This window comes from Bos javanicus, chromosome 24 (assembly GCF_032452875.1).
Source record: "Bos javanicus breed banteng chromosome 24, ARS-OSU_banteng_1.0, whole genome shotgun sequence".
NCBI classification, from domain to species: Eukaryota; Metazoa; Chordata; class Mammalia; order Artiodactyla; family Bovidae; genus Bos; species Bos javanicus.
The window spans coordinates 33,359,230-33,375,735 of record NC_083891.1 but is presented as its reverse complement, the minus strand read 5'-3'; the positions used below and the strand labels follow the sequence as shown (position 1 = coordinate 33,375,735).

The 16,506-nt window shown below is 48.7% G+C and overlaps 1 protein-coding gene and 1 non-coding gene across 3 annotated transcripts in view; both read left to right on the top strand.

The window, feature by feature from the left end:
• The window catches only part of CABLES1 (Cdk5 and Abl enzyme substrate 1), a 102,220-nt gene that overhangs the window by 72,138 nt on the left and 13,576 nt on the right, over positions 1 to 16,506 (top strand). For both annotated transcript variants that reach the window (XM_061399760.1, XM_061399759.1), the window contains 3 exons: positions 9,194 to 9,290; positions 11,216 to 11,372; positions 12,556 to 12,659. In XM_061399760.1, coding sequence (XP_061255744.1) covers positions 9,194 to 9,290; positions 11,216 to 11,372; positions 12,556 to 12,659 — 358 coding nt within the window. The remainder of the gene's footprint in view (positions 1 to 9,193; positions 9,291 to 11,215; positions 11,373 to 12,555; positions 12,660 to 16,506) is intronic.
• TRNAW-CCA (transfer RNA tryptophan (anticodon CCA)) lies at positions 16,329 to 16,401 on the top strand. Its single transcript has one exon. It is a non-coding gene; the product is annotated as a tRNA-Trp (tRNA).

Genomic DNA, 16,506 nt, shown 5'->3' with positions numbered 1-16,506 from the left:
CAGAGACAGATTCAGGAATGATCTCATGGGTGAATCATGCTATTACCCCGCTGTTTATAGGCACTGCCTTTAGACAAAGATTTTGGTGTAAGCTGTGTTAAGGTCCCTTCATTGTCTGCCTGTTACCCAAGTGGGGAGGAGGGGTGGTTTATCAATGAAGTGCTGAGTGTGGAAGAGGCTGGACTTCTGGACTAAAAGCTGCTTTGATTTCACTTTTTCCCGTCAGTCCTGGGCATTGTTCCATCAACTAAACCGTGATTTTGTATCGCTCTGCTCTGATAGAAGGGAGCAGGCCCAGTCCAAGATGGCGGCTGTACCATATCTGACGAGGTGGCAAATAGGATCTCTCAGACGATGATACATACTGTGTGGTTGAGTTCCAGTGGATGTATGAGCTCTTAATTAAAATGAGCCCACAAGTGGTATTTTCCTTCCTAATCCAGTTTTACAAGCTTTGCTTTCTGCACCACAAAGCTCTCTTGTTTTTGCAGGATCTGGAAATCCTGTTAATATTTAATTGGCTTTTAAATTATTTACACATCAGTGTTCAACCTATTGTGATCCTTTAAAGAGCAAGTGCCCAGTGGAGCTCCAGGCTGGCATTCCAAGGTCTTGAGTTTAGAGCACCATGAGCAGAATGACTAGGGATAAAAGGCCATCCCCACTCTGGAAGCAGAAAGCCATGGAAAACAGTTAATTGACCACAGACACAGTTTTTTCCTCTATTTCCCAGGTATTAAGTAGTTAAATCCTTTTTTATTTTAAAAGTAAGAGGAATATTGGTTCATATGCTCCCTAAGGGAAGGGTCTTCACTTGAATTTCTTGTTATCTAGTAGGGAATCTTGTTTGATCAGTTTCATGAAAGATCATTTTGCCTGTTACATAAGGTAAAATCAGGAGTTGGCCATTGTGTGGTTAATAGCAACCTGGGTAACCCCCTTTGGGCATCAGAATATCTAGATTGGCCATCTGCTCTGGCCGGTTGACTTCACAACTGTGCAATCATGTACATTCACTTTATGCCGTGGGAGCCAAAACTAAGACAGAGGGCCAGGGGCTTTCCAAGCGTGGAGCTTTCGGGAGAGCTACACTGAATGACTTCCAGTGCTATCCGGTGAAGGAGGGGTTTATACCCCCCAAAAGAACCAGCCTGTGTTTCTGCTCCTTGTTTAAGGGTCCACCTGCTGATTGGATGCGTCCCCAGATGCATTTTCATCTTCTGTTTTAGCCTCCCCACTTCCCCATTCCCCCTCCTTGAACCGACAGCATCCATTCCCCATCCCCCATTGGCCACACGTTGTATAAAAAAATCTGTGCTGAGTTTTCAAAGCATGTTTCATGCCTACAGCTTCTGCAAAAGTTAACAGACTTGAATAGAATGAGAAATGAGCTCTTGTAGCAAAATAAGTCTGAGCTGTAGAATCCCCCAGGCCTGTGGAGGAGAAGGAATCAGACCTTTGCGTTGTCCGCGGTTTCTTAACTATGAGTTTCTGTCTGCACATCTGCCCGAATGAGGTTTTCTTCTGTAATCTGATTGGCCCTGTTTGTCTCTGAGTGCATGCAACAGCATTTCAACCTTAATGCATACAATTTTGGACAATATCCACATCTGGTATTTTTGAGCCTGCCTCATTCTGTTTTCAGAAGCAGGTAGAACATAAATAAATTGACATTTGAACTCTCGAGATACCTGGGGAAAAAAATAATCTCCTAGGCTTTTCAGAGAAATAGAAATGTCCAACTTCAGTTTGCTTTTAATTACTTTCCGCTGCAGTTTGGTTATCCAGCTCAGTCTCTTGGTACTGGAGGGTTAATGCTGGCATTTGAGCTAAAAAGATATTTCTATTTTCATATGGCATTTTGATGAGAATTCAGAAGGATGATCTTAGAAAGAAAACATCAAGATTTTATCACTGCTCCTCTGGGACTTCTGCTTAATTCTTTTCCACTGCTGTTTCTAGAGGACTCTCTTTGGGTAAACCAGCAACATCATTCAGAACTCCTTTCTGAGGTCAGCTTCAACCCTTGAATCCCAAAACAGTGGGGCATCAAGGGCCATGGGTCTCTTGCTTGCTTAACACTCACACGTGAGCCCCGAGCAGTTGCTGCGTCTATAAATTAGGAGCCATGATATGAAGTTGCTGTTTATGTGAGTTAGACAGACAACAGCAATTTCATGTGGTTCTTATCCATGGGGGACTGGTTCCAGGATCCCTGGTGGATATTGAAATCCACAGAAGCTTAAGTCCCTTAAATAAAATGGCATAGTATTTTTGTATAACCTACACACATCCTCCTGTGTACTTTGAATCATTTCTGTGAATGTGCGTGCTAAGTCGCTGTAGTCATGTCCGACTCTTCGCAACACTATGGGCTGTAACCCACCAGGTTCTTCTGTCCATGGGGTTCTCCAGGCAAAAATACCGGAATAGGTTTCCATGCCCTTCACTAGGGGATCTTCCTGACCCAGGGATCGAACCCTTGTCTCCAGCATCTCCAGTACTGGCAGGTGGGTTCTTTACCACTGGCACCACCTAGGAAGCCCCTTGAATCATCTCTAGGTTACTTATAATACCTAGTACAATGTAAATGCTACATAAATAGTTGCCAGCACTCAGCAAATTCAAGTTTTGCTTTTTGGAACTTTTTGGACTTTTTTTCCAAATATTTTTGATCCAAGGTTGGTTGAATCCATGGATGCAGAACCTGGCATATGGAGGGTTAACTGTATATGGTTTCGCCAACTCTTATAAGAGCACTTAGCTAAGGCACCTCGAGAAGTTTGTCAGCCTCTTTATAAAAGATGTGTTGTTTAAGATCCCAAGAGTCTCAGTATGAACAAATTCAAAAGCTGTTGAAGAGATGACATTATTGACTAAGATGAGATATGTTTGATTTTCCGTGCACACCTGGCTGTGTAAATGGATGTGTATATGTGGGCTCTTTTAATTCAGTCCTACCAAAATGGCAGTCCTGAAGTTAGTGACAACCTCTTCCTGAAAATGAGGCAGAAAAAAATGAACAAGTGTGCCCTCGGCCGCCACCACGAAGCAGTCAGTTTTTCTAGAGCAGTTGTGATATTTATAACCATGTCAGTGAAGTTTCTGAAATGTGAATATAGCCAATATTGGTGCAGCAGCTTCAGTCTGCAAGAAATATCTTTTTAGTTAATAGACATAATATAAACTCCCTTCTACAAAACTGACAGGAAATTCAGACTTTATCACTGGGCACCACCCTTCTCCTCTCCAGGATGCATGAAGGACCTGGAATGCTGTGGACTTGGGGAGCACCGTTGCTCATTGTCCTTTGTATGTGCTGGCATCACCAAAACCCTCACTGCCATGCTCCTCTGTCTGCACAGCCCCTCAGGGCAAAAGGATGTGCCACTCTGTGCCTCGTATAGGATGTGAATTTTTATCTCAGCCGGGAGCTCTGTTCCTGGGATGCTGATGGGGTGCGGGGCATGGGTCCCCTGTGACCATGGGCGTCACAGTCCTCATTTCCTCCCCGCTGAGGGTAGACCTGCTGCACTGGCTCCATCCACAGGGTCCTGCCTCTGCCCCATTCACTCCGGGGCTCCTAACATGGACTCTTCTCTGAGCTGGGGCCTGGGTCAGAGACATCCCCGGAGACAATGGGCAGAAAGTGGCCAGGCCACCTCTGGAAGGCCGACTTACTAATCCCGTACAGTAGCCACACGTGGCTATTTAAATTTTAACCAAAAGTAAGAATTCAGTTCTTCGGTCGACTGGTCACACTGCAAGCACTCCATTGCCCTATGTGGCTCGTGCCTGCCCTGCGGGACGGCTCAGATGGAGGACTATCTGTCGCGAGGGAGATCCTGCCGGACTGTAATGAGCAGTGTGTGTTTTCTCAGTAGCTGTTGAGGGTGGACACAGTCTTCTCCTGTCTCACTTTCATTCTCAGCGTGCCGTAGTTATTTAGAAAGTAGAATGATACAGATGAAGTGCCAGGGGTGGAAAGTGGTGGCTGTGGTATGCAGGGGGCACAGCAATTCTCCGGAGAAGGGTTCCTGCGGTCAGGGGTGGTGGAGTTTTGCCCATAGAGCTCTCCCTTCCATGTGGTCCAAAGTGTCCGTGAGGCACTTGGGTAGGCTAAGAACCCCTGTTCCTTTGAATTTTTTAATAATTTTATTCATTTATTTATGGTTGTGCTGGGTCTTTGTTGGTGCTCACTGGCTGTCTCTAGTTGTGGCGAGTGGGGGCCACTCTTCGTTGTAATGCACGGGCTTCTCATTGCGGTGGCTTCTCCTTGTTGCGGAGCGCAGGCTCTAGGGCATATGGGCTTCAGTAGTTGCAGCACGTGGGCTCAGTAGTTGTGGCTCATGGGCTCCAGAGCACAGACTCTGAAGTTGTGGCACGCAGCTCAGTTGCCCCACAGCATATGAAATCTTCCCGGACCAGCGGTTGAACCTGTGTCCCCTGCATTGGCAAGTGAATTCTTATCCATTCTACCACCAAGGAAGTCCTCTCTTGTTCCTTTTAAACCGGGCTTGGGGTTTATCTCATGGAGAAGAGTCTTGCATTTCATGTGCACTTAAAGTATAATTTTTGTTATGGCTCCATTTCTCACAAGAGAGAAGTCAAGAAGGGGAGTGTGTGGGAACATGGAGGGACTTTCCTGGCGGTTCAGCAGTTAAGACTTTGCCTTCCAATGCAGGGGACGTGGGTTTGATCCCTGGTCGGGGAGCTAGGATCCCACATACCACTAGGTGCTGCCAACATTTTTTTTAAAAAGAAGAAGGGGAGTGTGGAGTAAAGGTGGCTGGGTTGGTTCTGCGAACTGAAATCTGTGCTTCCAGCATCAAGGGGCCAGTTGGCAGGCAAAGGCAGGGCTGCCCCGGGAAAGCACTGAGCCTGGGAGCAAATTGAGACAGATGGAAAGGGGCACAATGGAAAAACACCCACCATCGGTGCCATCTTTATGAACCGACAAGGAGTCAGTTGACCTCTGCTCAGCAAACACTTCTTTAAGCATCTTTGCACATCAGACCCTAGGTAGACAGGATACAGACATGGATTGGGACTCTGTTGCTGCCTACAGCCAGCTCTCCATGTAGGAACACTCTTTTTTTTTTAACTTAAGACTCTTAAGTCTTTAAGATTTATTTTTAATTGAAGGATGATTGCTTTACAGTATTGTGTTGGTTTCTGCCAAACATCAACATGAATCAGCCGTAGATATGCATATGTCCCCTCCCTCTTGACTCTCCCTCCCATCTCCCTCCCCAACTCAACCCTCTAGGTTGTTACAGAACCCTGGTTTGAGTTCCCTGAGTCATACAGCAAATTCTCATTGGCTGCCTATTTTACATATGGTAATGTATGTTTCCTTGTTACTCTCTCCATCATCCCACCCTCTCCTTTCTCCCCACCCCCACCCCCACCCCTGTGTCCATACGTCTATTCTGTATGTCTGTGTCCTGGAGCACTCTTAATAGGGACCTATTTGAATACGCCTTGTTTCTTTTAATCTTCTCATCCCATAAAGATATTTCCTGCTCTTGTATTAGTTTCAGTCCTAAGTAACATTCTCCATCCGGGTGAAGTGGAAACCAGGAGACAGTTGTCTAGGAGCTGGGAATTTGAGGCACGTGCTTGCTGGGTTAGACTTTGGGAAAGCAGTAAGTCTGCAGAAGCGTGTTGTGGGTCCTTTAACAAGATACAGGTTCTGCTGCTTTGTGCCAGCTCACCTCCTGGTCTTCCACCACTGAGCCACTCCATCCTTTCCCACCACAGCTATTTTTGCCTCTTGTTCTGGTGCTTGCACTGAAGGCATTTCCCTTTTTAGGGCCTTTATGAAGTCATCATCTTCATCCTTAATTGCTTGAGGAAATCTTCTGAGAGTTGCCCCCGGTGGCTCACGTAGGAGGCGAGGCAACTGTACACATGGTCTCCGGGGAACCTGAGGTTCTCGTGGTCTTGCTGAGCCCTGCTCTGCTCCAGCCCACCTGGTCCTTCCAGCTTTGGATCTGAGGTCAATAACTGTGAAGCAGGGCTCTGTGTTGGTGTCGCATGTTCATAAGGTGATGTGACTTAAATCAGCCTGGCCCTCAGAGCCCTCAGGGAGTGTGGTCCCCAGCAGAGGAGGCACCCAAGGTGGACTCAGACACCTCCCCAGAGCACTTCTATGACTCAGAGTATTTGAGGGGCTTTCAATGGGCTTCCCTGGTGGTTCAGACAGTAAAGAATCTGCCTGCAATGCAGGAGACCTGAGTTCCATCCCCGGATTGAGAAGATCCCCTGGAGAAGGGAACGGCTGGCTACCCATTTCAGTATTCTTGCCTGGAGAATTCCATGGACAGAGGAGCCTGGCAGGCTACAGTCCATGGGGTCGCAAAGATTCAGACACGACTAACACTCATTCTCAGTAGCAAGCTAATTGCAATTACTTTGTATGCGATTTATCTGGTGTCTCAGATGGTAAAGAGTCTGCCTGCAATGCAGGAGACCCAGGAAGATCCCCTGGAGAAGGAAATGGCAACCCACTCCAGTATTCCTGCCTGGGAAATCCCATGGACAGAGGAACCTGGTGGGCCAAAGTCCATGGGGTTGCAAACACAACTGAGCAACCAACACTTTCACTTTCAATGGGGTAATATGCACCTTCTAAGTGTTTACAATTCTCCTGTTCTGTACTGTCCTGAAGGGGTGAGTTTGATGTTTGGAAGTACTTGAAGTCATTTACAGTCAAACCTGGTCAATGGGGAGAGAGGTTAGGACACTGATTGAAGTGGTAAGTGTTCAAGATTAAAATTATATACATATAAAAGAATCAGAAAAAGAGTGGATATTTGTATATGTATAACTGATTCGCGTTGCTGTACAGCTGAAACTAATACATTGTAAATCAACTATACTCCAATAAAAATTTTTTTTAAAGAAAAAATTTATATATATATATGGTGGCTCAGATGGTGAAGAATCCGCCTGCAATGCAGGACACCAAGGTTCGATCCCTAGATCGGGAAGATCCCTTGGAGAAGGAAATGGCAACCCACTCCAGTATGCTTGCCTAGAGAATTCCATGGGCAGAGGAGGCTGACGGGCTATACAGTCCATGGGGTCACAGAGTCAGATATCACTGAGCAACTAACACTAACATATATACATATATATATATACACTAATATATATATATGCATGCACACATATATACACATGCACTATATATATAAGTATAAAGTTTGAAGACTGGGATGGGTTGGTTGTTTTTTTCTATCTGCATGATGTTAGTGTTGATTCCAAAAGGGGCTGCAGAGACCTTTTGATCTGGGCAGAACCATGGCCTCCCAAGGAGACTACCTTAGAAAGTGCAGTACTTCCTAGATACAGGTCTTGGGTGTTTCTTTTGAAAACGGTCATCAATCAGATAGGATTAAGGGTGCCAGTCCATGCCTGGAACGCCCATAGACAAGGATGATTGCTCAATAAAGTGAAAAGATCCTTTTTTTTCCCTCCTAGAAGGTGGGAGGGATGGCCTCTTGTCTTTCTTCCCCACCACACATGGGCTCTCGTTCTCTCTTCCTGTGATTCCGTCACCTTTGGCCTGGAGAGTCTGGCCTTTACATGGTGTTTATTCTTGCTTAGGTTGTAGGAGACGTCTCAGAGTGTGGTGGTTCCCTCCGGGCCACAAGGCCTGAATGCTGCCGGCCTGGGTGGCTTTGACTAACAAGGCTGCGTGTGGAGCCCAGCTGGAAGAGGGAGCTTCCAAACTCAGTTCCAATCCGAATCACCTGGGAGTATTTAAAACTCAAGCCCACCAGGTTACGCCCCATTCAACTGAATCAGAATGAATGTCTGGGGACGGGGGCCAGACACCATACAGGCACACCTCGTTTTATTGTGCTTCACAGACACTGCTTTTTTTTTCCTTTTACAGATTAAAGGTTTGTGGCAGTCTGCATTGTCAGATGATGGTTAGCATTTGTTAGCAGTATTTTTTTAATTAAGGCTTGTACATTTTTTTTTTAGACATAATGCTATTGCAAACTTCATAGACTAAAGTGCAAACATAACTTTTATATGCACTGGGAGACTGAACAATTTGTGTGACTCGCTTTGTTGCAATATTTGTGTTGTTGGGGTCATCTGGAACTGAACCTGCAGAATCTCTGAGATGTGCCTGTAGTTTGTCAAAGATCCCAGGCAATTCTAATACACAGTGAAAGTCTGAGAGCTCCTGTAAGGAGAGGGATTGGCCTTGAAAATGTGAACAGTTACCAGCAAGCTGAGCCGCAGCCAGACCCAGGGAAGAACGTGGCACGAAATGCTGCACTGGACGAAAAACCAGTGTCTACAGCCCACTGTCAGCGGGGACCTTGGCGAGCCGGTTACTTGCACTGGGCCTCGTTTTTCTCATCTGTAAAATGGGATAATAATAGAATGCATGTACAATAGGGTGAGCTTAAAGAATGAAAAGGAGGATGTGTGAAAGTAAGTTAGGAAGTGCTTGCTGGTAGTAGGGGTACTAGTGTTAGTCACTCAGTCGTGTCTGACTCTTTGCGATCCCAAGGACTGTAGGCTGCCAGGCTCCTCTGTCCTTGGGATTCTCCAGGCAAGAATGCTGGAGTGGACTGCCATTCCCTTCTCCAGAGGATCTTCCTGACCCAGGAATCGAATCTGGGTCTCTTGCTTTGCAGGCAGATGCTTTACCGTTTGAGCGACACAGAAGACCTTGCTGGTAGTACTGGACATTATTCTTTTATAGAAATGGTCATTGTCTGAGTGGCCCGGTAAGGTACCTGGGGTGGCTGTTGTGGCATTAGTCCCTTTATTACTAGTAATAAAGCTGAGAACTGTTTAGGGTAAGAATTTCTTCCTCCTGTCTAATAAGGGGTGGCAGGGAGAGGTGACCTCCCCTGGCTTCCTGTTAGCTGGCCATTTAAGAGCTGACGGCCTTGCTGAGCAGGAAGGGACTTTGGTAATCCACTGGCTACTGAGCCTGACTCTCATCTTCAGGCTTTCTGTTCAGTTGAATTTCATTATGTCAAAGTGGGTGGAACTATCAAGAAGTCCCAAAAGAGGGACAAAGAGAGAATCCTGTCAGGCACGGCGGGACCTCCTCCATCACTATTGTGAGAGTGACTCTGGTGTTCCGACAGTAAACATCTCCGTGGCTCCTTCGGGTGCACACAGAAGCATCTTTATCCTTGGCTTGTCCCTGCAGGGATTTGAAGCTGGACGGAGGGAGACAATCAGCAGGAGCCGTGAGCCTGAAAGAGATCATCGGCCTGGAAGGCGTGGAGCTGGGTGCCGACGGGAAGGTAAGGCCGCCTGGCTCCCAGACCTCCGGCTTGTGCGACAGACACCAGAAGGGGCCAGGAAGCAGAGCCTGTGATGGACCACGAACCACCCTTGGGCTGGAAAACCTGACGTGGGGCACAACCTGGGTGCGTGAGTGACGCCAGTCCAGAAGGAAGGGTTAGTCGCTCAGTTGTGTCCTACTCTTTGCAACCCCATGGACTGTAGCCCACCAGTCTCCTCTGTTCATGCGATTCTCCAGGCCAGAATACTGAAGTGGATTGCCATGCTCTTCTCCAGGGTATCTTCCTGACTCAGGGATCGAACCCAGGTCTCCCGCATTGCAGGCAGATTCTTTACCGTCTGAGCCACCAGGGAAGCCCCCTATCCAGGTGTGCAGATGGGTTAAATAGCAGCCCAACTGTTTCTCCATGAATGCCCATCCTGACTAGTCCAGTCACCCACTCTTATCCTCGGGGGATATGTTCCAGGAACCCGCAGTGGATGCCTGAAACCTTGGGTAGGGCAGAACCCTACCTGTGCTGTGTTTTGCCTTATACATACATACCAGTAATAAAGTTTACTTTTTAAATTAGGCACAGTAAGAGACTATCCGAATTGTACTTTGTCACTGCTTTGTGCTTTGGGGCCATTTGTAAGTAAAATAATGCTTGAGCACGAGCCCTGTGATACCACGATAATTGATCTGATAACCGAGGTGGCTGCTCCATGACTAAAAAAGATGTGGGATGGTTCATGTCCTGGGCTGGACGGTGCTAGATTTCATCATACTGCTCTGACTGACTCACAGTTTAAAGCTGAGGAATTACTTCTAGAATTTTCCATGTAGTTTTTTTGGGCCATGAGTAACAAACCATGAGTGAGGGGAAACTGCTTTATCTTGCATACACACACGCACGTGTGCCTGGATGGGGTGGCGGATGGTTTGAAAAAGTATTAACTGTGGTGAGTAGCAATCCCACTACTAAACAGTGTTTAGGGGCTTTCCAGGCTTCCTCAGGGACTGAGTGGTAAAGAGTCCGCCTGTAATGAAGGAAACGTGAGTTTGATCCCTGGGTCGGGAAGATCCCCTGGAGGAGGGCATAGCAACCCACTCCAGTCTTCTTGCCTGGAGAATCCCATGGACAGAGGAGCCTGGTGGGCTACAGTCTATTGGGTCGCAAAGAGTCAGACACGACTGAAACGACTTAACACACACACGCGCGTCGCACCCGACTGGCGTCATGAACCACGTCTCTGCCAAGCAGGTGAAAAGAAAATCACGTGTTGCAGCTTCATTCCTGAAGACTGAGTGTTCACAGGGAAAGGAAGGAGGATGAGCACCATAGATACAGCATCTGCCAGGGGAACGGGGGAGGCCAGAGCCTTTATCAGAGACTCTTGGGGCCTGATCTTCTGGAATTCTACCCGTGGTAGATTAAACAAAGCATTGCGGCATATGCCTTCTGAGTTAGAAAACCTCCCAGTAGCTTCGGAGATGGTCCCTTGCTATCAGACACACGACTGTCTCTGCCCCATAACATGAATATTCACGCTGACTGGGATAAATTAAAACTAGGATGGCCTCAAGTCAGTCTAGTTTAGGTTTTGGCACAAACATTGTGCAAAAACAAATTTCATTTTTCAGATCTTGGATTTTAGAATTGCCCAGCTATGAGACTGTGGACCTAAATAAACTTGGTGTGGTAACGCAGCTTGGTCAGAATGCAAACCTCACATTCAGTTCAGTTCAGTCAGTCGTGTCTGACTCTTTGTGACCCCATGGACTGCCACACACCAGGCTTCTCTGTCCATCACCAACTCCTGGAGCTTGCTGAAACTCATGTCCATCAAGTCAGTGATGCCATCCATCCAACCATCTTACCCTCTGTCGTCCCCTTCGTTGCCGAGGGTTAATCACTGACCTGTTTTTGTCTTCATCTTTTAGACTGTTTCTTACACCCAGTTTCTGTTGCCCACGAATGCCTTTGGAACACGGAGAAACACCTTAGACTCGACGTCCTCCTTCTCCCAGCTCCGTACCCTGAGCCACCGCAGCCTCTCTATCGGCCGGGCGAGCAGCACCCAGGGGAGCCTTGACACGGGTAAGCTGGGGTCTGGCCGCAGGAGGTGCCTCAGTGGACAGCATGGATTGGGTTTCCTGTGTGCATTGGTGGATGGGCAGGCTCATGACCAGGCCACAGGGCAGGTTCTCTAATAAGAGGCCTCAGTCGCCAGCCCCTAAGCTTCCACGAGGAGACATGCCCAGACCACCTTGCAGAGAGGCCTGGCTCCCTGGCTTCTTTCTGCCTCTCAGCTCCTCATCTCTCCGCTTACCTGCTTCTTACCTACATTCTCCTAGTGCTCGAGTTGGCCCTTTCAGGCCTTTCCTGGTGGCCCAGTGGCTAAGACTCTGCTCTCCCAATGCAGGGGACCCAGGTTTGATCCTTGGTCAGGGAACTAGATCCCACATGCTGCAACTTAAAGATCCTATAAGTCGCAACTAAGACCTGGTGTGGCCAAATAAGTGTGGGGTTTTTTTGGCCTTTTTCAAATAATTGGACCATAAATGAACAGTCAGGTGTGAAAACCCCCTTAGTGACTCTCACAGCAGGTGAGCTTACTCAGCCGCTGACAGAAGACCTCAGCTTCTCCTGTACAAGCCTTTGTGGGAATTGACAAGGAGAAAAATGCTTTATGAGGCAGGATTCTTTCCACTCTCAGAGAAATTCCAGGTGGACGTGAAGTTCCTCAGGCCCGTGCAGGTGCTGTTCAGCCTCTTCCAGTCACTGACTGCCGTTTGCACTGGTATCTGCTCTGGTTTGTGTGCATTCAGACCCCCAGAGCCTGCCCAGAATTATTCACACCGAGTGTGCTTCTCACATGCGAAATTTGAGGCTCATTCGATCTGTAGGTTTAGAAAATGAGCCTTTGCTGTGCCTTGTCTTACAATCTGTGAATGTTCACAGCAACATTCATGCTTATGAGGTTTTGTGCTCTGCCAGGTCAGGGAGATTAATATATAATTTTTTTTAATGGAAAAAATGCCAGAATGTGAAGTGTTTGATGAACTCCTTTGCCCAGGGCAGGGAGGGGTGGTGGGCACACGGGTGGGACACACTTCATTGGCATGTGGAGACATCTACTGATGGTCAGAGCGAGCGATGTGACTGGGCTCAGAAACCTGAAACCAACCTTTCTACCGTCGAACTTTGTACCAGGCATTCACCCGGCCACTTCTGCTTCGGGGGGTCAGGTTCCTAATTGTCATTTTGCGTTGACCCTCAGGTAGTGACCTGGGAGACTTTATGGACTATGACCCGAATCTCCTGGATGACCCGCAGTGGCCTTGCGGCAAGCACAAGCGAGTTCTCATCTTCCCTTCCTACATGGTGAGTGGCGGTGGAGGGATGGTCAGGGAGCTGGCCCCCTCAGCCTCCTGGGGAACTCATAGGTGCCATGCTGTTGCTGTGGATGGTGGTTCTTCCTGCGGTTGGGGCTTTCAAACACCGCTCCACGTGGTTCTTCTCAGCGACCCTCCTGCCCCCGCTTGCCCGGGTGGGTCACCCAGGGAAGGACCAGCACGTGCATCATATCCAGGATTCTCCCGGCCACCAGGCCCAGGTCCAGCACTTCAGCAGGTATGAGACGGCTGAGTGGCCCATGTGTGTGAACGCTGCCAGCTCAGGGTGGAACTGCACCTCTGAGGTTGTACATCCATGGACCCAGTGGGTAGGGGACGACCAGCCCCGCCCATCACCGGCAGCGCTGAGTTCAAGTTCAGCTCGCTGGGGTTCCTTGGTGACCGTAGGCCGCTGTCCACGCTCTGAGCAAATGTTTGGCACCAGGCTCCGGATGACAGAGTCATCTCCTGGGAAAGTGAAAGTAGGACAATGTGGGTGTTAAATGCAAAACCTTTCCTTGCTGTTTTTGTTTCACGGGCTCTTCCTGTTTTTCCCTTTGGGTGATTCGCTTTCTGCTCTTGGCTGACCACCGTTTCCCACCACTGCGGCCGCTGGTCTCCAGACACCTGTGGGGCCTGACAGGGTCCCGTGTGCTTTCAGTGGGCAGACTTGCCCTGACTGAGAGGTGGGCAGAGCCCAGGGTATTGCAGGAGGAGGGGAGCCAGGCTTTGTGGGAACCTTCACCCCTGCCAGGCCTGCCATGTGCACCTCCAGGTAAAAAGCACAGACCCAGGATACCCCCACCACCCCCTGCCAGGCTCAGATGGGTGGGTACAGCTAAAAACATCGAGCTCTGGTTCCCTTCTCCCCCCGCAGCCCGGCCTGTTGTCAGGAGCCGTGGCCCCAGGAGTGGGCAGAGGATCCTTTCTCTGTTCTAGGCTGTTATGTCTGCAGAGGCCAGAGTCAGACCCCAGCCCATGCACTCACTGTTAAGCTTATTAGCAGCGGAAACCCCCACCCCCACCCCCTCCCCCCAGCCTGTCCATCTGGCCAGCATCTGGCAAGTAGCTGACGTCAGAAAAGCACCAGGCAGAGCTCAAGCCCGCACTGATACTTTCAACATAGATCCTCTTGTATTAATAATTTGGCAAATAGCTCAGAGATCATTCTAAAATGCTACACTGAGCCAGGATGAATTGCCAAAGGCATCTTGTTTAAAATTGCCCCGGCTACTCTCTCCCATCCTTACTCTCCAACTCTTAACACAAAAGGCAAAACCAGGGCCATGTATGATTATTTTTTTCCTATGACCTATTGGCTCAGACGGTAAAGAAATTGCATGCGAGAGACCCGGGTTCCATGAGTTGGGAAGATCCCTGGAGAAAGAAATGGCAACCCATTCCAGTATTCTGGCTTGGAGAATTCCATGGACTGTATAGTCCATGGGGTCACAAACAGTAGGACACGGATGAGTGACTTTCACTCCTTTTAAAGGAGTCTGGGCTTCCCTGGTGGCTCAGATGGGAAAGAATCTGCCTGCAGTGCAGGATACCCAGGTTTAATTCCTGGGTCAGGAAGATCCCCTGGAGAAGGAAATAGCAGCCCACTCCAGTATTCTTGCCTGGAGATTCCCATGGACAAAGGAGCCTAGTGGGCTACAGTCCATGGGGTCCCAAAGAGTTGGTCACGACTGAGCGAATTTTACTTTTATAGGTCTGGTGTCTGGCCAGTGTGGTTCTGATTTTTTGTTTTTCCTTAAATGATTTAATTGTGAGGTTCTGGGCTGCAGTCTATGCCGGCACACCTGTGCACACAGATCATTTCCCCTCTCCTGGACGGTGTGGTAGACGGCCTGCCAGGTCAGCATATATTAATATGTCCTACCCTCATTTTATAATCCCACGTGGGTCATTTTTCAGTTCACCACATTGAGTCTGTAGCCTGTGCTTCCTGTCACTGTCCATTTTTTTAGGGAATGAAATTGCTCGTGAGCTGCACTTGCCTGGCCAGCTTCATAAGACCTATATGTCTTTCTGATCTGGCCACAGATATTGATAACATCTTTAATAAAATATGGCACATCTACTTTGCAACCCTGACGTGCATGTGGAGGGTTATAAAGAACCTCAGCCTGGCTCAGCCTAGTCTCCTACTAGAGACTTCCTCTCTAGTAGACATGGATTCTAGGTCTGCTAGACCCAGAATTTTTGCATTGAACTTGCAGGAGAAGGAGTGGGGTGGGGGGCGGGGGGTGGGTTTGGGTTTGCTCGCTTTATTTTGTGTGTTGGGTAACAGGTATAGAATGTGTCCATTCGACCAGTACTGTGAGGCCCTACTGTGTCCCAGGCCAGGTGCTACCTTCTACAGCAGAGGAAAAACCAGCCACCGCCCCCATTGTCCTCGACCTTAGATTGAGTGGAGAAGTCAGACAAGTCACTGTAGTGAGGAGGGCAAGGAGAGAATCATCCTAGAAAAGTGGTGGGAAATGACTTACAGGACGGGTCAGGACTTGGAAGTAGGCTTCCAGGAAGGCTGCCCTGAGGAAGTGGATCAAAAGTGAACGCTGAGGTGAGAGAAGGCGCCGGCCTGCTGGGGCTCAGGAGGGAGGCCCCACACGCCACAGCCTGAGGTGTGTGAGAGGTTGACCTTGTGTCAAATGGGTATTTTGAGCAGTAACAGTTGCCACCCTTAGCACACACGTGCACACCCACACACACGGGAAAGTCCATAAACTGATGATCCTGACAAGTTTAATCCATTAACTTAACCCCTTGCACAGAGAGCTGCACTTGTTAATAGGCGCCAAGCTGGATCCACTAAGGTGGATGGTGGTGCTAGAGGTAAAGAACCCGCCTGCCAATGCAGGAGACGTGAGAGATGCAAATTCGATCTCTGAGTCTGGAAGATCCCTGGAGGAGGAGATGGCAACCCACTCCAGTATTCTTGCCCGGAGAATCCCATGGAGAGAGGAGCCTGGCAGGCTACAGTCTATGGGGTCGCAAAGAGACGTGACTGAAGCGACTGAGCACACCCACACCGAGGTGGACAGGGTTACCTGATCCAGGCTGCTGAGGGCCCCCTTTGAGGGTGTGGGGCACCTGTGTGTAGGTGGGCAGGAAGAACTGACACAGGTGACCCCTCGTGATTGGCAGGGCGCCCCTGCAGGCAGACGGAAGTCCTGTGAGCCCAGCCCCTCTGACCCCCTCCCTGGCTCCCAGCTGTGGAGTTTGGGCAAGAGACTAGCAAGTCCCCCACAGGCTGACCGTCTGAGCAACACCACCCACCTCCCTAAATATCAGCCTCCAAGGCCGCTGAGGTCCTGCCACCCTAGGCCTGACCCTGCTAGGCACCCAGCGCAGTTTAAGTTTAGTCAGCCCAGCAGGGGCCCAGGTTTAGGAACCAGGGATTGTTCCGGGTTTTGGGGTGGTCCTGTATGTGTGGAATGAGGTGTTGGTGTGGCCTCTACAAAATCAAGCTACCTTCACAGTGACGAGCTAGCCCTTTTACCCCATTAAATCATGCAGCAGTTATTGTTTTTCTCTTTTCATATTAAGATGTAATTTTAATCAAATGTATCCATTGAAAGTGAATAGTTCCATGAATTTTCCATCCTCCACCCTGACCACATCTGTCCATTTAGAAAGTTCCCTTAGGATTTCCCTGGTGGTCCAGTGGTTAGGACTCCGTGCTTCCAATGCAGGGGACATGGGTTCAACCCCCAGTCAGGGAACTAAGATCCAGCTATGCAGTGTGGCCAAAAAATGTTTTAAATTTTAATTAAATTTTTTAAAAAAGAAAGTTCTCTCCTTTCCATCCTGTTCTGCATCATGCCTGC